General features: G+C 38.4%; 1 protein-coding gene across 3 annotated transcripts in view; it reads left to right on the top strand.

Moving 5' to 3' along the window:
- Positions 1-20,985, top strand: part of ALKBH8 (alkB homolog 8, tRNA methyltransferase) — a 55,475-nt gene that overhangs the window by 5,239 nt on the left and 29,251 nt on the right. For 2 of the 3 annotated variants that reach the window (XM_034665687.1, XM_034665688.1), the window contains exons 2-7: positions 970-1,105; positions 4,675-4,912; positions 7,084-7,215; positions 7,890-7,985; positions 9,656-9,760; positions 10,875-10,945. In XM_034665687.1, coding sequence (XP_034521578.1) covers positions 970-1,105; positions 4,675-4,912; positions 7,084-7,215; positions 7,890-7,985; positions 9,656-9,760; positions 10,875-10,945 — 778 coding nt within the window. Of the gene's footprint in view, positions 1-212; positions 278-969; positions 1,106-4,674; positions 4,913-7,083; positions 7,216-7,889; positions 7,986-9,655; positions 9,761-10,874; positions 10,946-20,985 lie in introns of those variants that run through there. The other variant, XM_034665689.1, reaches the window with a different exon arrangement.

Raw genomic sequence — 20,985 nt, 5'->3', positions numbered from 1 at the left:
AAATACCTTTGATGCTTTTGTCTGTTCCTTTTATATCATATTCCTCTCCTCCCATCAGAAATAACTTCTCTTCTGAATTCTGTGTTTATTATTTCTTTGCATTTTGCTATATGTGTATTTTTTTTTTTAAGATTTTATTTATTTATGTGACAGAGAGACAGCCAGTGAGAGAGGGAACACAGCAGGGGAGTGGGAGAGGAAGATGTGGGACTCAATCCCGTAACGCTGGGATCACGCCCTGAGCCGAAGGGAGACGCTTAACGACTGCGCCACCCAGGTGCCCCTGCTATATGTGTATTTTTTTTTTTTAAAGATTTTATTTATTTATTTGACAGAGATAGAGACAGCCAGCGAGAGAGGGAACACAGGCAGGGGGAGTGGGAGAGGAAGAAGCAGGCTCATAGCAGAGGAGCCCGATGTGGGGCTTGATCCCACAACGCTGGGATCACGCCCTGAGCTGAAGGCAGACGCTTAACCGCTGTGCCACCCAGGCGCCCCTGCTATATGTGTATTTTTAAACAATAAATGGTTTGCTTTTGGGTTTTGAACTTTATGTAAATGGAATCATAGCATATATTCTGTGATGTTTTTGTATTCTTTCTTTTTCTTCTTTTTTTTTTTCTTTCCTAACCTTATGTTTGTGTAATTCGTCTGTGGCACATTTCACCTAGGACTTCACAAGTAAGGGGATATATCACGTATGGGTAATGTAGTGCATTTAACAGAGCTAAAGCATTAGAACCTTTTGTAGAACCTCAGAGATGTTCCTGCTTTTTTGTTACCTTCTTAAATATCCCTTTGTTCTCCAGGCATCTGTTTATTTTCACTTCTCTTCGACGGTGAAAAATAAAGTGTTTTAAAAAATGATCACATAGAAATATTTATAAACTATGGAATATATGAATAGCATTGTTATGACTTCCGTTAGGATTCTTAACGTTGACATTTTATTCCCTTTTTTCCCCCCAGTATTGGCATGGACAGCAACCATCAAAGTAATTACAAACTCAATAAAACCGAGAAGAAGTTTTTAAGGAAACAGATTAAAGCCAGGCATACTTTGCTGAGACACGAAGGCATTGAGACAGTATCCTATGCCACTCAGGTAACCTAGAACTATTACTGTTTGAGTGTAGTTGTGTCGCCATGTTAATGTGTTGTAATCATATTTGTTAATAATTGCTCGGAGAAGAAGGCCATGATCGTTCAGTCTTGTGTTATGTCTCTATTCAGTATACAAATGATGGGACCTGCTAACTTTCTGTTTTGGGGACATGGTTTGAATTTCCATTGGCTGCGTTGATTGAACTGGAGGGAGTGGTAGGTATATGTTAATAACAGAAACACTGTATAACTGTAGAATTTACAAAGCATGCTTCAAGTCATTATTATATTTAATTCTTTAGGAATTCTTATGTGATGGGTTAGAGAAATAAGGCTCTGAGAGGTGGCATGTCCTTTGATAAGGTGGCTGAACAGAAAACTAAACCTCAGTCTTTTGTATCCTAATGTAGTCTTTCCCCTCTATTCCTAACTTCATTTTTGTTATAAAGTATTTTGATTATTGCTATAAAACATTTTAAATTTATTAGACCTTATTTACAAAGCCTTTTTATTTTCTAATGGCAATAATTCAAATATATGTATTATATATCAATTATACATATGAGGGACTGTGAGGCTTCTTGGACTGTGAGTTAAGAAGAACTTAGTTTAAATTTTAGTTTTTCCACTTATCTGGACATGAGCAGTCCATTTGATCTCAGCTTTCTTCTTTTGTAAAGACATAGTATCCCATGTGTTTTCATTCCATTGGGTTATTAGATTCTAGAGCAAGTATGTGACAGTACTTATTAATCATTAAAATTCCATGTGAATATAAGGTATTTTTTCTGGTTCTAAGGAGTAGGAAGGAAAATCAGCCATCATCTAACCAAGGGCCAAACACATGCCCTTGAGAAGGTGAAGCTGGGATTAAAACTTGGGTTTCAGACCAATTCTCTTCCCTTATATCACGTTACGCTGTCTTCTGTGCTGTGTGATAGTTTTAGAAATGAGTAATCTGTTACGGGAGATTTATTTATTTATGTATTTAAAGATTTGTTTATTTTAGAGAGAAAGAGAGCGGGTGGGGGCAGAGAGAGAGGGAGAGAGAGAATCTTAAGAAAACTCCATGATCAGCACGGAGCCTAATGTGGGGCTCGATCTCACGACCCTGAGATCATAACCTGAGCTGAAATCAAGAGTTGGACGCTCAGCCGACTGAGCCACCCAGGTGCTCCTATTGAGGGAGATTTAAATTTAGCAGGTAACAGGATGGATTAGAAGTAATATGGCTGCACACACTATACTGTTTCTGCCAAGAGCCACCAAGACTGTGCGGCATTCATAAGATAAACTGACATAGTCTCTGTTCCTCTCTTCCCAAGTGTAACTTGCTTTCTTTTTCTTCTAGGTGAAGATAAGTGTAAGGAAAGAAATGGGTTAAGTTTTTTTTTTTCTGCCTCTGAAGCTGTTTCTAGTGGATCTGTTTTTTTTTTTAGATTTCTAGAAGCTTTAATCTCACCTTCTTGGCTTCCAAATTGTCTTCTTATTTGGGCTTGATTATTTTTTCTCCACAATATTTTTAAAAGAAAAGAATAAAATTCTAGAAGGACCTCTGATTGCAGGAGACAATAAATATTCTGTTCATGATGTATTCTAAGTATTTGTGCCTTTGTGCAAATTTATAGCCATTGTGAGATTTTTCTAGAGCAGTGGTCCTCAAATTGCCAAGACTGAAGATAACTTTAAAAAAAATTCTGAATTCTGTACTTCATGTTATTGGGAAAATTGCTTGCCTGAACAATTAAAAATAAGACATTGTGTGACTCACATGCAATTGAAAATAAATTCCTCCCTTTCCTCCCCTCTGCACTTGTGTTTGTGTGGTTTGCCTTTAGAATTGCCCACAGATCACTTAGCATCCTTGAGGACCACTAGTATTCCTCAAGTGGTACTTCACCATGCTCCCCAATTTCTAGATGGGGCAATGGACCCTTGACAAATAACACCTTTGCAATCCCTTAGATTTGGGAATATAGAAATATTTTTGTAACTATGGCTGCATATAACCAAATTATTTTAGTACTTTATAAACCCTGTTGAATGAGGTCCAAGGCAAGCCATCTTAGACTAAATTTTATACCATGTTTTATATCATTGTATTAGCGTATTTGTTCATCATGTATATGTGTGTAATTGCAAACATATGAAGCATTGGGTCTTCTGTGACAGCACAGAGCTTTACTTTTCTCATCCAGTTTTATAAAGATCTATTACATTCTTTTAAATCAAGTTTTTAGATATTCCCATTTGGTGATATATGAAACTAATACATTATATTCTGATCTCCAGCTTGGATAAGAATGAGTTTTACCTTTTCAAAGGGTTGTTGAAAATGAAAACAAAGAGTATGTGACAGAGACTTGCCAGAGAAGCCTAAAATATTTACTGTCTGGCCCTTTTCAGAAGAAATTTGTCAATACCTAGTATAAATGATAAAACTGATAAGAGTTAGCCATTAGTGGTTTATTTCTCTTATGCTACAAAGTTTTTAGGAGTCGTAGATTATAAATTAAAAATGTTAACACTGTGTAGAATGTTTTATAAGAGGTCCTAGGCTGTAACCATCAGAATAAAAATAGGAACACCCCCCCACCCCCGCCGCAAACAAATCCCTTGAATAAAGTTTAGTGCAGGACTGCAAATAACAGGAAATAAGCATAAAACTTAATAAGGAAAAAGTTTTCTTTGCAAAATGACCAAATTACTCAGACACAAGAAAAATTTCCTGTTTTATGTTCAGTAGAAACTGTAGTAAACATTGTGTCATGGTTATATCAAGTCTGGATTCTGGAAACTGACAGAAATAGGTTTGAGACCCAGCTCCCTCTAATCACTACCTTAACTTAATTGTTTTGCTATTCAATTTCTAACTATGAAGTGGGGCTACTATTACCCACTTTGTAGGCTTGTTGTGAAGGTTATGTTAATGAGGATTAAGTAGGTAAAAGTATATAGTATAGTCTGGCAGAAAGTATTTTGTAATTCCTATTCCTTGTCTCCCTCCTGTTTCTCTTTCATTGTGTTAAACTTATATGCAGTAATGTGACCTTTTAATTTGTATGTGTGGCCATTAAGAAAGGAATATTTCACTGCAAAGGCTATTTAAAGCAGGTTTTTTTTTTTTTTTTAAGATTTTATTTATTTATCTGTTACAGAGAGAGTGTACAGGCAGGGGTAGTGGCAGGCAGAGGGAGAGGCAGGCTCCCCGCCTAGCAAGGAGCCCGAGGAACTCAGTTCCAGGACCCTGGGATCATGACCTGAGCAAAAGGCAGACACTAACCGACTGAGCCACCCAGGCGTCCCTGCAAAGACTATTTAAAAATCAGTATTATTTATATCATAGGTATACTTTTTAATTCACAAAATTTAATAAATTGGTTTATATACTGTGTATGAAATTAGAAAACCAAATAACCACCATAAGGAAACCTTTTTCCTGTCTTATTTACACCTTTGTGGAAATCTTATTTAAAAAGAATCTTATTTTATCTTATTTTAAAATCTTATTTGAAAATAAATGGATTGATACTAATTGCTCATTTTTTTTTCTTTTTTTGTTTTTTAAAGAGCCTGGTTGTTGCCAATGGTGGTTTGGGTAACAGTGTGAGTAGGAGCCAGCTGCTCCCAGCACTAGAGAAGTGTGGGCTGGTGGATGCTCTCCTAATGCCACCTAATAAGCCCTACTCGTTTGTGAGATACAGGACTGCCGACGAAGCCAAGAAAGCCTACATCACCCTCAACGGGAAGGAAATAGTGGATGATTTAGGACAAAAGATCATTCTGTACTTGAATTTTGTGGAAAAAGGTATTAGTATACAGGCATCTTTTAAAAAATAGTCATTGGTTTTGTGTGAGTTTTCTTTTCATACCTGAGTTAGGAGGTTGAGTTATTGTGAAACAAATAGGACCTCAGGTAAGCAGACCCTTTCTGTCTAACAAACACTCTTTACACACCTAGTTTGTGCCAGGCATGGGGCCAGTACTTGAAGGGACGTGGATTAGACATAGCCTGCCTTTAAGGAGCTGGGCCTTCCACCCTCACAGTATATTTATCACCCCTGTTATTTATTTTGGAACCCTGCTACCTCATTGTGTTTTTCAAAATTTAATGCTGGGAGACGCTTTCAGTTCATCGCTTAAGAATCAGTTGTGATCTGATGATTGTGTGCCAAGCTTGCCATTTATGGGGGAACACCTTTAGCCACCAGAGATCCCTAAAGCTTTCTAGTGGCCGTGTCCAGCAGAACCTTCTGTGATGACAGCAATGTTTGTACATTCATAGCTGCACTGTCCGATGTGATTGTGTGATTGAGGAACTGGTTTTTAAATTTTATTTAAGGAAACTAATTTAAATAAAAGCTTTATAGACCGATATACAGAACTGCTACAGAGATTAGTACATCTTTTCAGCACTGTCCCATGGAAGTAAGATGCACTGGGGTGAACTTTGATGTGGACATCTGGTCTCCCATTATATTCATTTGCCACCTATTTAGGCAACATAATGTTTGTTCAGATATCCTGGGGATGGGTAGGTGAGTCTAATCTGACCGAATTTATGTTTTTGTAAAATAAGACTCAGAGGAAAGTTTCAAAGACTTTTTAAAGATATATTTAAGAATTAAATAATTCTTAAATATAGATCCGCAGTATCTATATGTATTTAATTTAAAATCTTAAATATAGATCTGCAGTATCTATATGTATTTAATTTAAAATCTGACATAAGTTTTAGATTTTAAAAAAACTGTGTCATTTTTATATTGTATGCGTTTACGAGCAGTTTTTGAAAACTGAATGGTTTGGGAGTAAGTTTTGATCAGGAAGTACTTGGGTTTTCCCCTAATTATTATGTTGAACACTCTGTAAGAAATTGTACAAAGTGAGTCCTGGAGTGTTCTTTATTTGAAATCCCACATTAGATCCAGATGTATTTCCAAGGCTGTTGTTAGGAAATAAATCCGAGTAGAAGCAAATAGAGAACAAAACTGTGTCACGAATGTTTTGATACTGGTTTTGATAACTACTACCAAAGAGCCACTGAGAAATAAATACAAGGGGTGTTTTTAATTCTTTTTTTAAAAACTGTTTTTAGAAAACTAAGTATGAATTACTTGTACTATAAATTGCCTGTCTTTAAGGAATTTTCCCCAAAGCTTCCCGTACATAATTTGAGTAAGTGATATAATGCCTGACATGCAGTAAACACTCGGTAAATATTTATCACGTGCTTCACTATTTGTATTTCTGAAATAGTAATAAAATCTAGTAGACATTTATATCATTGTTCGTGAATTTTTATGTTAAATGGTTCAAGGATGAAAACTCTTCAGCAGAAAAGCTTTAGAAATCACATCTGTAGCATGAACGATGAGATCCCTAAGAGTAAATGTGACTTGCATTATTCCCTTTAATCATAAATCTTTCTTCTTTTTCTTTCACAGCTACACCTGTCTTGAACTTTGAAGGGTATAGGGACTTAAATTATTTTAATATATACCAAATAATTCTTCAAACGATGATATTTTCATTTTTTGGAATACTTTTTTTTGTTGTTATACTTTTTTCTGTTACTGGACCATAGCTAGCTAGTATCAAGAACCTAAGGGCAAAAATGAGCATTTAAATTTTTGTATTCAATATTTAGAGACAGTCTGGATTTTTAATAAAGTGGCAAACTGTAGATATTATGACAGGCCTTCTTTCTTAGTGAGATGTAAAAAGTTGCTCAATCAAATAATATTTAAGTAAATACTGTTTTATTTGCTGTTAGTAACTGTGGTGGATACAATGTACCATAATTTGTATCTTGGTTTTTGTTTTTGTATTTTCCTGTGTCATGTGCCTTTAGCATTCTTATTTCCGAATATGAGGATTGGGAATTTTATGAACTGATAAATGGCCTCTGGACAGAATTATTTGTATTTAGGAAAATTTAAGTTTTGTATGTGACTGTTTTGTTTTGGTTTCCCACAGCACAATGGAAAGAGTTGGGGCTTCAGGCCTTACCTCCAGGCCTCATGGTAGTAGAAGAAATTATTTCTTCTGAGGATGAGAAAATGCTTTTGGAAAGCGTTAACTGGACAGAGGATATGGACAATCAAAATGGTAAGTAAAACTTCTAAAATATGATACTTAATATCTCTGCAAAACGCCATGCTCGTGCTTCTCCTTTCCTTCTCCTCCTTTGCTTTATTAAAATTTCAGTATTTCCTCAAAATTACTGAAAGTAGCCTAGATCTCATATTAGGCAAGTCATGCCTACAATTTGTAGGGGCATCAATAATAAATGACATTTATATAGCTATCAATTTTAAGCTCCAAACTAATTAATATTTATTAGCTAACATTTGTAGAGCTAACACTGGTAAGCCCTTTCACATAATCTTCTTTGATCCCGCCCCCGCCGCCCCCCCCCCCCACAGGCACATTTCCGGTGCGGGGTCAGCAGCTCAGCACCTTGCTGCTGCAATGCAGTGAGAGCCTGCTGGAGGTACTTGCAAATTAGAGTTCTTCTGACTCAAGGTCTTAAGTGATCTTGTGAGTGGCAGCATCCGTGTTTGAGGTCGAGGGGTGAAACTCTACAAGGGTTTGTTACCATTTTAGACTGAAAAGAACAGCAGAGATGGGGTAGAATGTTTACTTTTATTAAAGACAATAGTTAGCAGTTAACAAAAATTGCCATTACTAAAGGAATCCTGACTCACAAGTTTGACTTTGAAATAAACAAAGGAATGCAGATATTTTTCTCTCAAATAGTTTACTTTCTTTTCTTCATTTAGTTCAAAAATCCTTAAAGCACAGGAGAGTAAAGCATTTTGGTTATGAATTCCACTATGAGAACAACAATGTAGATAAAGACAAGCCATTACCTGGGGGTAAGTAATTGCTAATAAATGACAAATGTGGCTCAGAAAAGAGAGATTTAATATATTGGAAGTTTGTCATAGTATGTTTCATTTGTCATTTCTAGGTAAGCTTGTTGAAATAGCTGATTAAATTTAAAACATTTAAATTACATACGTAGTGCAGTTTTGTTGCAAAAATTGGATGCATATAGCTGAGGCGAAAGTTCCTCTTGAACACCATCCTTACTCCCGTTCTTCTCAGAAGTAGTGCTGTTACCAGGTGAGCACACGTTGTTCCCGTGCTGTAACAAAAGACTTTACATCCCAGTAGAGGTACTGTAAGTATGTTGTTAACACGTAGTAGTATATTGCGTGTTATATGTTCACATCTTACATGTATACCTCCAACTGGTTCTCCCTTTATTAGCTGTCTTGGAGATCTTATGTGGTTTTTCATTGTATTCAGTGTTCAGTAGTGGCTTCTTCAGTTAGTTCCCTGTTGGTAGACATTTAGGTGATTTCTAGTTTTTAGCTTTAGTAAGGAGTGCTGCAGTGCGTGTCCTTGTGTATCTCTTCTGTGGTAAGCAAGAATTTCTCAGGGGAGACGCTAAGTAGTAGAATTGTTATGTCATTTATGTTCATTTAAAAATGTCAATAGATACTGAAAAACTGCCCCCTAACCCAGCCGTATTGACGTATTCCTGCTGAGCGTGCACCTCCTTCCCCTACCCACACCAACATAGGATATTATAAAACTTTTAACTTTATATATAATTTCCTGATTACTGGTGAGGGTGGCCATTTATATTTACCTTTCTGTGAATTCCTCTTTCATATCCTTTGCCAGTTTTTGCTAATGGGTTGACTGATTAATAAGATTTTATTGTATGATCTGCATATTAAACTTTTGGTAGGATTGTGTTGGAGTTATATTTATTAGTATGACTTTAATCTTATTTAAGGCTTATTTTCCCTCATAAAATAACATTTCTGACTCCAGTGAAAGTAAATTAGTTCTACTTTGAAAACTGTGTTTTGTTTTTGTTTTTTAAATATTTTAATTTTTTAAGTAATCTCTGCACCTAACATGGGGCTCAGTGGGGCTCAGACTCACATCCTGAGATCAAGAGTCGCATGTTCCTCCTACCAAGCCAGCCAGGCACCCTGAAAACTGTGTTTTTTAAAAGAAAATAATTTAGGGTCACCTGGCTGGCTCAGCTGGAAGAATGAGCGATTCTTGATCTTGGGGTTGTGAGTTTGAGCCCCACTTTGGGTGTGGAGATTGCTTAAATAAATAGAAAACTTAAAAAAAAATAAAAGGAAATGATTTAGAATAAGTAAATTAAATTGAAATTTAATTTTAAAAAGTGGAATAATTTAAAAGAAAAAGAAAGAGTGGTCAGGCTAATTTCCAGTATATAATAGTAAATTTTGTAATTTCATTGCTGTTTTACAAAATGCCAGAATTGTGAGCAAAATTTTTCTTTTGGGTATTTTTTTGATCAAAATCAGTAAAATAACTTTAAAAGATTCTGAAGGTTTTGTTCTTATTTTGTTTTTGTCTTATGGGTTTATTGTATTTAGATCTTGACTGCTAAATTAAAAGCTGTGTGATTTTTCTCACAGTGGCTTTTTTTATTCTTGAGTAAACATGCAAAGTAAATATTTTAATGTTTTATCTTTATGATTACTGACATCAGGTCTTCCTGACATTTGGGATAGCATTCTGGAGAAATGGTTGAAAGAAGGTTTGATTAAACACAAACCCGATCAGTTGACCGTAAACCAGTATGAACCTGGGCATGGTGAGTATTTTCTTATTTCCACATTGCAATCATATATTTCACATAACTAAGTAGATTCTTTAACTCGCTAAAATCAAAGATACGATATTTTAGGTTAAACTAGCTCTTTGCAGTAATTTGCTTATGTGTGTTACCTGTGTTGAGTGTTTAATCCCATGGAAATCTACATGTTAATCCCTTGAGGAACTTGTGTCTCAGTATAGATAAGCAGAATGGCACGGGGCTGCTGTTAGTGGTTTTTTGTTTGCTTCTCAGCATTTCATTTAGACAGAGGGGATTGTTTCAGACTTAGGAGGCACACAGTGGAAAAACATGTAATTTACAGATACCCTGGAAGAACGCTGCTCGGTTGGATGGTCTTGCTCTTCCTTCTCCTCTGAGAATGTGAAGACAATTCTAGGATGATATTAGTAAAAATCTTCAGGCTCCTGAGTTTTGCACTTAATATTAGCAGCATCTTCATGTAATATTTCTAGTACTGAAATGATCTTAAGGATTTTATCAATGGCAGACATCGTGGGGTTTTGGGTTTTTTCCTGCTTTTATCATAAGTATTGTAATTACGTATTTACCTGTCAGTCTTTCTGTTGGTCTGTATGCTCCCTGAGTACAGGGATGTGTCTTACTTGCTTTATATACTCTTACCACCTAGCAAATTCCTTTTTCTTGGGAGACGCTCAGTTAACATAGATGAGAAGCTGATGGAGGAAGCCGTATTTGAGTTATTGATATGCTTAGTCTTCACAATGGGCTCTTGCTTTTGTTCCGCATGTATTTGGGAATCCGCTTTTAAGGGAAAACATGACTTTGGTATTTACCTGTCACATGTTCTCTTGGGCTGGGATTGGGTAAATGCGCCAGGTGAGCAGTGACTCTCACGTCTTAGTTTCGAAGTGGAGTACCAGTGGCTCTTCAGCGTGAGGTGAAGGTGTTTTTAATTCAGATTTAGTTTGATTTTGTGTAGCCACATTCACCCTCAGTGTTTCCTTTTACCTAAAACTACAGTATCTTCCTGATTATCAGACCCCAGTATGGTGTGAGGCTTTATTTAGAGTCATCTTAAATCTACTGAAAGGAAAAATGAAATGACATATGATTTTGTTTTCTATCCCAGGAATTCCTGCTCATATTGACACACATTCTGCTTTTGAGGATGAGATTGTTTCTCTCAGTTTGGGGTCAGAGGTAAATGTTCAAACATTTTCATTAGCCATCAACTATCTTACCTTACGCGATGCTGTTTTCATGGGATTTCCCACATTTCTTAAGTAAAATGAGTTAAGATTTAAGCATGAGAAGTAAAGGTGCTATTAGTACTTTCATTTCTTATAGAATGTAAAATTATCACAGCCTCTTCTTTCAGGTGTCTGAAGTTTTATCCATCAGCTGATCAGATGGTAGGAAAACCCCTGTTTTTTACACATTTTTTTTTTTTTTTTAAGCAGGCTCACAGCAGAGGAGCCTGACGTGGGGCTCGATCCCACAACGCCGGGATCACGCCCTGAGCCGAAGGCAGACGCTTAACCGCTGTGCCACCCAGGCGCCCCTTTTACACATTTTTTTAAGCATTTCACGTGTGGCTGTTGAAGCCAAGTCAGACTACCCTCCTGAGTCGTGCAGCATTGCCATCTAGTGGCCAAAGATGGTGGCTGCAGGCCACAGAAAAAGGAACACAAAACTAAAATGTGTATGTCCAGAATTTTGATACTTTTTCCACATATTTCACCTGATTCAATCCCTTCAAAAACTCTGAGCGGTACATGGTAATATCCTCATTTTTACAGATGAAGAACACGAGGTTCATGTTATTCGTTGACTTGTTGGTATAGCTGCACTTGACTTGGAACTGCTCAAGAAGATAGAAAAAGTGAGAGGTGCAAACTGCAGGTAGAATTTTAGTTAGAAATCAGAATTTTAAGTCCAGAAGAACCTTTAAAATATCAGGTCATCTAATCTAACTAGAGGTTGCTTCAAAATCTGATCTTGTTCCTGGAGGCGAATACTGTTTACTAGGTTGTTTTGTTTTGCATTCGTGTAGTTCCCATCACTAGGTTTTTAGTGCTTCGGCTTTTTAACTGATACTGAACTCGTGTGATCGTGTTGATGCTGTGATGAAAGAGTTAGTGCTGTTCGATGAGATGGACTCATCGTATCAGCCACATGTGTGGATGTTTATTAAATGCTTTATAAAATAATGAGGATGGGTAGGGAAAATGAAAGAGCTCTTCTCTGTGTGGCTTATTTTTATTTTACCTCTTATCCTGGCTTGTGGCTTTCGGAGATCAGTAAAGAAAATCTTTGTCTTTTCCTCTCAGCTGTGTAACCAACTGAGAAAGGAGATGTAACTGGAGATCAGCGTGTCCACTTTACTACTGAGAAGACACAGGAGAGTGTGGCTTTAGATCTGTGCCACATGGATGTGTTAAAGTGACATGCTGTCGTTGTCACTGGTGCAGCCAGACAGTGGGAGACCTTCCTCGTAGAGGCAGGGGATTCCTCTCTAAAGTAAGACGTGAAGGAGCATGTATTAGGTTCTGCAAACCAGCTAGATCTGAAAAAGAGAGAGGGAAGAGCTCAGCTGAGCAAGCGTGGCCCCAGGCTAGCCACTGGCTCCAGCCATGCCTTCTCTCCTGGAGAGTTAAATGTGAAGGAGTGGAAGGGCACCTGGGTGGCTCGGTAGGTTCAGGGACCAACTCTTGATTTCGGCTCAGGTCATGATCTCAGTCAGGGTTGTGAGATTGAGCCCCCGGGTTGGGTTCCACACTCAGCAGCGAGTCTGTTGGAGACTCTCTCCCTCTTCTTTTCCCTCAGCCCCTTTCCCTGGTTGCCCACACGTGTGTTCTCTCTCTCTCTAAAAAACCAAAACCAAACAAGCAAACGGAAGTAAAGGAGGGAGAAAAGCCAGGTGTGTTGTTCCTATACTTTCACTCCTGTGGAAATTTCTGCCCCACCTAGAGAAATATGAGGAGTGAGAACTTAAATGCTCTCCACAATTGAAGGTCGTAAAGAAGGGAAAATGTGCCCTTTACCTGCACAGATAATCTGCTGCAATTGTCACCTCCACTTGATGTCTCTGAAGGCACATAATTTTTAACTGCCAATTTGAATGATGGGGTTCTTGATTAAATCTGCCCTCATAATAGCAGGAAAGCATGGGTGTTACAATTTAGGACAAGAACAATAGGTTTTCTTGTAAAAGATGGTCTTTGACAGTAGCCAATCTTTGTAATTTTGGAAAAAATATTTTCTAAACATGTAAGTGTATCATGCAGTTTAAAAAGTTGACTATATTTGGAGCCCTTTGTGTCGTATGTAAAAGGGATTAATACTAGCTCTTGCCTGGCTGAAGGATCGTGAGTTAACGTATGTGAACTGTTTTCTAACTCAGAGCAGTTCATACGTGTAGAGACTTACTGAGGTAAGCTGCTTCTTTGGTCCCTTCCTGGAGGGAAGATGAGATTTTCGGTGGTCCCCAGGAAGGTGGCTTCACCTTTTCTTCTTGCATTTACTCACCGTTGCGCCTGTTCTGTTTGCTTTTGACACTGTGTAATTGCTTGCTCTCTCTCCTGGCTCTTTGCCCCAGACCTAGAACCTGGCGCCCAGACTTCTGTCCCTTTTTCTGTATTTCCTCATCCTTGACATCCTTAATTGTTGTAAGAAATTTACTATAGTATCTACTCCAGTTTCCATTCCATTGAAGTAAGTTGTCAGTGGCACCATTGTTTTTAGTGTTTGTTTGTTTCTCCTTAGCTAAAATCCTTGAGATTATATTTAACTTTTTACTTGCTTCCTCTTCCTAGAAAATTTGAGAACTCCTAATTTTTTTTTTTTTTGAGTAGAATTGACATAGAGTATTATCCTGATTTCAGGTGAAACATAGTGATTTGAAATTTATATACATTACAAAATGATCACCATAACAAGTCTGTTACCTTCTGTCACCCTACAAAGTTAGTATACATTACATTAAAATTCAGAGAAAGACCGACCAAAGGGTTACCACAATGGGCGCAGATAGCTGCTGGTATGAAACACATGGAGAAGTACCAATTTTATAAGAAGCTGTTTATCAGTTAATATTTTTTATTATGATGATTTTTGCAGCTGAGTGGGCTGGGCAATGGGGTATTTGGTTAATGAAGACTGTGTCTGTTGAATGCCTGCTAGAGGGCTCCGTCTTTCATTATGTTACCTGTTCTCTCTCCAGGCTCATGCTTTTAGCAAATATTGAGTCCAGGTTGATCTTCTGAAATATAAGGTATTGAGTAAAAATTCTTTGTGAAATTTCTCGAGCGACCCAGTGTCTCTGTTGCCAGCTGAGTAGTTTTGTAGATTCTGTGTTTTTTTGCAAACTCTGCATAGTTTGCCCCAGAGATGTTCTGATGCTGGAGTGATTCTCATCGCTTCCTGTATGTCAGGAATGACTCATAGGGTACGTCTCTGTTAGGAGTGTGTTGCTTTAACAGACAAATGTTTCCTTATTTTCTGATCCTCAGCACAAATTGGGGGAAGAAAACAAAGATACTTTATGGGATTTGAAACAACTAATATAGCTTGGACCCTCAGCATCCCAACCTCATCTTTAACCTCAACTTCAGCCCTCAAGATGTATATATGTTGGCAACATTTATAGCCTCAGAAGCCAAGCGATTTCTTCTTCCTTATTTTTACCTTGGTTCCACCCCTCAGACTTTATTCTTCTGCGAGTCCTTGGAATATTTACATTTTGTTAAGTTCTGTCAAATAGATTGTGTCTGCTGTGTAGCTCCTTTCTCCCTTCTCTATCCTTAAAACTTACCTGTGGTATTTCCCATCGTCTCTGTAGTGCCCTCAGCATTGAAAGGATGACGATCTGCCATCCAAGTGGGTTTATATTGTTCCCCCATTTCTGGGTGTGCGTGCAGGGGCGCTTTGTACCCATAGCTGTGGTATGGCTGTGTGTATTGGTGGGGGTGCATTGGGCCATGTCTTCATTTGCCTTTTTATCCATTGTGTCCCTAACATTCAGAACTAACGTGGTCAAGTGGATGGATCTGCTGGTTTGTGGGCCAGAAGTAAATGCTTTACCTTACTTGGTCGTGTTGGTTTTTATACATTGAGTTCTATTTTTTTTTTTTTACTAAGTTTTGTTTTTTTTTTTAAGATTTTTATTTATTTATTCGACAGAGATAGAGACAGCCAGCGAGAGAGGGAACACAAGCAGGGGGAGTGGGAGAGGAAGAAGCAGGCTCATAGCGGAGGAGCCTGATGTGGGGCTCGATCCCATAACGCCGGGATCACGCCCTGAGCCCAAGGCAGACACTTAACCGCTGTGCCACCGAGGCGCCCCCATTGAGTTCTATTTTCACTTAAGCATTTCCTCTACTAACTTATGTTCTGAAGATTCCAATTTTTGTGTAATTTTCTTATCTCTCCAGATCTCTTGGAAGCCAAAATTCCCTTTTGTGTAAATGGGGCAAACTGGAGGCTGCTGACAATTCTTACAACGTCCTCCTTCTGTCCTTCATATGTCGCAGTATCCATGCTGCCATTATAGTAAGGATAATGGCAAAGAGATATGCCCGTTCTGGCCTGTCATCTGCTGAAAAAAAAAATCTTTCACAGCTTGACACCATGAAATAGAACGTTTTGTTGTATTTGGAGCCTTCCAAATACCAATTCCTTTATCTTTTCGGGTAGAATTTGTACATTTACTTTGTAGCAAGACAGCAGCATTATGTCACTCCAGATATGTGGAACTAGAATCAAATTCATCGAGTGCAGAGAGCTACAATAGAGGCCCGTTTAGGAGACACAGTAGGAACCAGTGGTTGGCTGTTTAACTGAGAAGTCACTAAAATTTGGGGATAATCATGAATATTACAAACATTTTGTTTTAACCTACATATAAATTCACTTACCAGTATTTTGATATAGGGCCTTTCTTTTTGGGCGGGTCCACAGTCTGCCTTGTCTTTCCGGTTTTCATTTCTTTAAGGTGAAGCAAAAGCTTCTAAAGATACCTGTGACACCTGAGTGTAGGGTTTTATGTTTTGATGTTTGTGTTTCCAAGATTTTAGTATTGAGTTATCACATTTGTTACAACAATTCGTTATTTTGTTCCCTTGTACTAAGTCAGCAGTATTCAGCCTAATGTATGGAAAAAAAAAATCCTGGGGTGCCTGGGTGGCTCAGTTGTTAAGTGTCTGCCTTCAGCTCAGGTCATGATCCCAGCGTTCTGGGACCGAGCTGCATCGGGCTCCCTGCTCAGCGGGAAGCCTGCTTCTCCCTCTCCCACTCCCCCTGGTTGTGTTCCCTCTCTCACTGCCTCTCTTTCTGTCAAATAAATAAATAAAATCTTAAAAAAAAATTCTATCTTTCCTTTGTCAATTTCATCAGTTTACATAATATATCATTAAATTAAGTAATAGCAAAACAAGTGTGGATGGCACAGAGTGCTTGACTTGTTAAGCATGTAGCTCAGGTGGTGAGAGTGGAAATGCATGAACGTGTTAGAGAGTTGCCTGTGATCAGCACACATTTGGAGCATGAGTATGACTTCCAGAGTAACGGAGCATATAGGTTGGTTAAATAGATGTGTCTTAAAAGAGCTTTTATTTCTGTGACCTGCATTTTCCCAAGCAGTGTGGGAGATAGAAAATTATTTCCAGCCTTGATTTCCCCCTCCCCACCTCTGATTTTGGACCTGAGTATCCAACTTCCTAAAAGACATTTTCTAAGTCTGAGCTCATCTTTGTTTTCAGCCATTTACCACCCACTGCTCTTCTCCCGTACAAAACAAAACAAGCTCCTGGTCTTCCTGAGTTTCCTGTTCCGTTTAATTGTTCACCAGTGGATCAATTTAGAACCTGGAAAATATTCTTTTTTTTTTTTTTAAAGATTTTATTTATTTATTTGTCAGAGAGAGCATGAGCTGGGAAGAGGGGCAGAGGGAGAGGCAGAAGTAGATGCCCCCCTGAGCAGGGAGCCCAGTGCGGGGCTCGATCCCAGGACCCTGAGATCATGACCTGAGCCGAAGGTAGATGCTTCACTGATTGAACCACCCAGGCATCCCAAGAACCTGGGAAATAGTCTTGGCATACATTTTTATGATTGTGAATTCAAGTACTGTTTTAACTACATCCCACAACATTTTCTTTGAAAAACAGCTCCTAGTGGCATAGCTGACATGCAGTAAGCTGCATGTATTAAAATAGACACTCATGAAAGCTTCAAGACTTTCAAGATGACGAATGTGTCCATCTTTCCCAGAAATTTGCTTATCACCTCCTGTTCCTCAACACCTTAGATCACAGATATTCTCTGGAGTCTGTTATACGGGCATCTTACAGGGTACACCCTGCTGTGTGGCTTCTTTCACTCAACATAGTTACTTGAGATGCATTCAAAGTCTAAGCTTATTTGGTATCTTTTTTGCTGAATAGTATGATAACTTCAGAACTTTTTAACTCCAATACTCCCTGATAATTTATATCCTTTTATTATTGTGTATTTGAATTATCTTACTTTTTTTCAGATACTTCTGTGGCAGTTACAGTCAGTGTCCACTTAGACATACTTACTGTTTTCTTTGTTCTTCATTCTTTAATGTCACACCTTCCATCTGGGGTCGTTTTCCTTTTGTGTCATGTAGCACCCTTTACATTTCCTTTACTCCGGGTCTGCTGGTGGCCATTCTGTGTTATTTTTGTCTGCAAGTGTCTTCATTTCACCTTCATCCTTCAGGGGTATTTTCACCAGGGATAGAATTCCAGGCTGGCGGTTATTTTCTCTTCGTGTACGAAAGATGTCATTTACTTTCTTCTGGCTCCCAGTATTGCTTTTGTGACCTTTGAAAGTGACCTTTGTTTCTTTCTCTGGCTTCTTTTAAGATTTTTTTTTTTTATCTTTTGTTTTCTGTAGTTTCCTTTTGATGTGCCTGATTATTCTGCTTATTTTGATGGGTTGGTTTGTTCTCGGGATTTGTGGGATTTCTTGAACCTGTGGGTTTTTTTTTTTTTTCCATTAGTTTTGGAAAATTCAGCCATTATCCCTGTAGATTTTGTCTCTGTTCCATTCTCCACCTGCCTGTTTTCTGTAGACTCTGTTTTGCTTACCCTCTGTTCTGTGTTTGGTGTATTTTTTCTCTCCACACTTTACTCCAGACAGTTTCTTCTGTCACTAATTCTCTTCTCAGCCACGGCTGATTTGCTGTTAAGCCCAGTCATCAATGGCCTCATTTCAGTCCTGGTGTTTTTCTGTTATAGAGTATCTGCTTGGTTTTTCTTCAGATTTATGATGTCTTAAAAAAAATAATTTCCAGGGGCGCCTGGGTGGCACAGCGGTTGGGCGTTTGCCTTCGGCTCAGGGCGTGGTCCCGGCGTTGTGGGATCGAGCCCCACATCAGGCTCCTCCACTACGAGCCTGCTTCTTCCTCTCCCGCTCCCCCTGCTTGTGTTCCCTCTCTCGCTGGCTATCTCTGTCGAATGGATAAATAAAATCTTTAAAAAAAAAAAAAATTTCCAGTTCTCTGCTGAAATTTTCAAGCTTGGCATTCATATCTGTAAACATGGTAAGAAACTTTGGTTCTTAGCCTGTATCTGATATTTGCATATTTGAGGTCCCTGTGGTTTGTTTCCGTTCTCTTTGCTAGACTGGCTTTTTCCAGAGCAGGTACTGTGGTTTATCCTGATTCAGAATGTCTGAGATGAAGGCCGGTTCTCTGTATTTATAGAAAACTCACAGACAATTATGATATTTAGCTAGGATTTTGAGTTAGAAAATGCTGAAATGCTAAATCTATGTAGTATCAACTCCAAAGGCAGTAGGATTTCATAGTAATCCTTCTCAAATAAGTAGACATGAAGTACTGTAGGCCCCAGGGGCGGTTGTAGTCACCATTCAGTTAAATACTCCAGCACCACGCTAGGGACCAAGGAAGTGAAAGTCCCTGTGTGTTGTGTCCAGACCCTCAGGTGTTTGCACTGGGACTGCATTTGGCATTGGACAAGTTGGGAGAGCGGGATTCTAGCTCATCCCTAATGGTAACTCCTAACGAACCATGGAGAAATCACTTCATTTCTGTGCTTTCTGTGATAGTTTGAAGTTGTATGCATATGATTCTTGAATTTCAGTTGTTATGCAGAATTGAGAAGAATTTAATAGTAATGACAGCAGCCACTGTAGCTCCCCCTCCTTCTGCCAACGCTGGTGTTACTATGATCGTCACCACCAGCAATGAGGTGTTTTCTTTTCTTTCTTTCTTTGTGTTGTTTTGGTGTATATCTCCTAGTTTGGTTTTTGTAATTGAGATATAGTTGACATATAACATTGTATTAGTTTCAGGTGTATAACATAAGGACTTGATACATGTCTGTATTGCAAATGGTCACCACAGTAAGTCTAGTTATCATCTGTCCCCATGCATGATTACAACTCTTTTTTTGCCTTATGATGAGATCTTTGAAGGCCTCCAGCAGCTCTCAGATATGCACCACACTGTTAGTTACTGCAGTCATCATGCTGTACCTTGCATCTCCAGAATTTGTTTGTTTTATAACTGGACAGTGGTTCACCCATTTCACCTACCCTGCCCTCCCTGTCTTTGCTAATCACCAGCCTGTAACTAGTGGTTTGGCAACCACTCTCTGTACCTAGGAGTTTGGTGTTTTATTGGTTTTTTTGTTTTGTTTTGTTTTTGTTTTTTTAGATTCCACATATAAATGAGATCATATGGCATGTCTGTCTCTGTGTGACTTACTTCACTTAGCATAATGCTCTCCACGTCCATCCATGTTGCTGCAAATGGCAGGATTTCCTTTTCTTTAATGACTGAAAAATATTCGATTGTATATAAATACCCAACTTCTTTATCCATTCATCTATCAGTGGGCGCTGAGGTCATTTCCCAGTCTCGGCTGCTATAGATGGTGCTGCAGTGAACATGGGGATGTAGGTAACCTTTTGAGTCAGTGCTTTCATTTCCTTTGGGTAAATACCCAGAAGTGGAATTGCTGGATCATAGGTAGTTCTGTTTTTAGTTTTTTTGAGGAACCTCCATACTGTTTTCCACAGTGGCTGCACCAGTTTGCATTCCCACCAACAGTGCACAGGGGTTCTCTTTTCTCCTTATTTTCAACACTTGTGCCATTCCCTTCCTTCCTCCTTCCTCCCTCCTTTCCTTCCTCCCTCCTTCCCTCCCTCCCTCCCTCTCTCTCTTTCTTTTTTTCTTTTGATAGTAGACATTCTAAGAGATGTGAGGTGGCAACTCATTATGGTACCTATGGAAAGTACTATCCTCGATGAATTTTTCTTTATGAGGAGTAACCTAGGGCTAGAGATACACTCATGACTATTATTGTTCTTTTTACTTTAGCTGTGTATATGAATTTTGGTTATCTGTGTATATGAATCTATTGATTTATTTTGCTTAAGGAGGAAAGCTCAGAAAATAAATAAATTTAATTTAGGAAGCCTTCTGTCCAAAAATGTAAGGTACATTACCCTGTTCTTTTCACATAAATTGTTTATGATGAATTTATTCATTAATTTATTTATTCAAAAATATTTGTTGAGCATAATCTGCTAGACAGAATCTAACAAGTAAGTAAGGATAAAATCTCAAAAAATGTTTTTTAAAGGTGAAATGTTTCATTACCTTTGGAGCTTTGTCATATATAAAATAAAACTTAATTTTACTGCAGTGGTTTGTGATTGACTCTCGTTTTTGGAGTCTGATTTTGGATGACGTAGATTTTCACTTCACAGTTCCGACAGAGGAACGTAGCCACAGTGTGATAGATGAAAGCTCATAGTAAGTGGTCTCAGTGCAAACACATAAGCATGCATTTTTTTTTTAAGATTTAATTTATTTGAGAGAGAGACAGAGGAAGCAGGAGCAGGGGGAGGGGGCAGAGGGAGAAGCAGACTCCCTGCTGAGCTCAGATTCCAGGACTCTGAGATCACGACCTGAGCCGAAGTCAGACACTTAACCAACTGAGCCACCCAGGTGCCCCTATATTGTAGGCATTTCAGCTAAGCATTTATAATATGGGATATTCAGTGGTGGCTAATGTGTCTCCGTTTTAGCATCTTTTCTTTTTCAGGCTTATTTTTCTGTTATGCAAGGTTTCCTTTGCTCTCTTTTGTGCCTTTTGCAGATGTGTTTCGACATTAAAGTAAAAAAATGCGTCCTCTTGTTTTACATTCTGCTTGAGCTCAGCCAGATAAAACAGTTCAGAATCATG

This window comes from Ailuropoda melanoleuca, chromosome 8, assembly GCF_002007445.2.
Source record: "Ailuropoda melanoleuca isolate Jingjing chromosome 8, ASM200744v2, whole genome shotgun sequence".
In the NCBI taxonomy this organism is placed as follows: domain Eukaryota; kingdom Metazoa; phylum Chordata; class Mammalia; order Carnivora; family Ursidae; genus Ailuropoda; species Ailuropoda melanoleuca.
The sequence above is the reverse complement of the archived record's forward strand: the minus strand, read 5'-3'. Positions and strand labels throughout refer to the sequence as shown.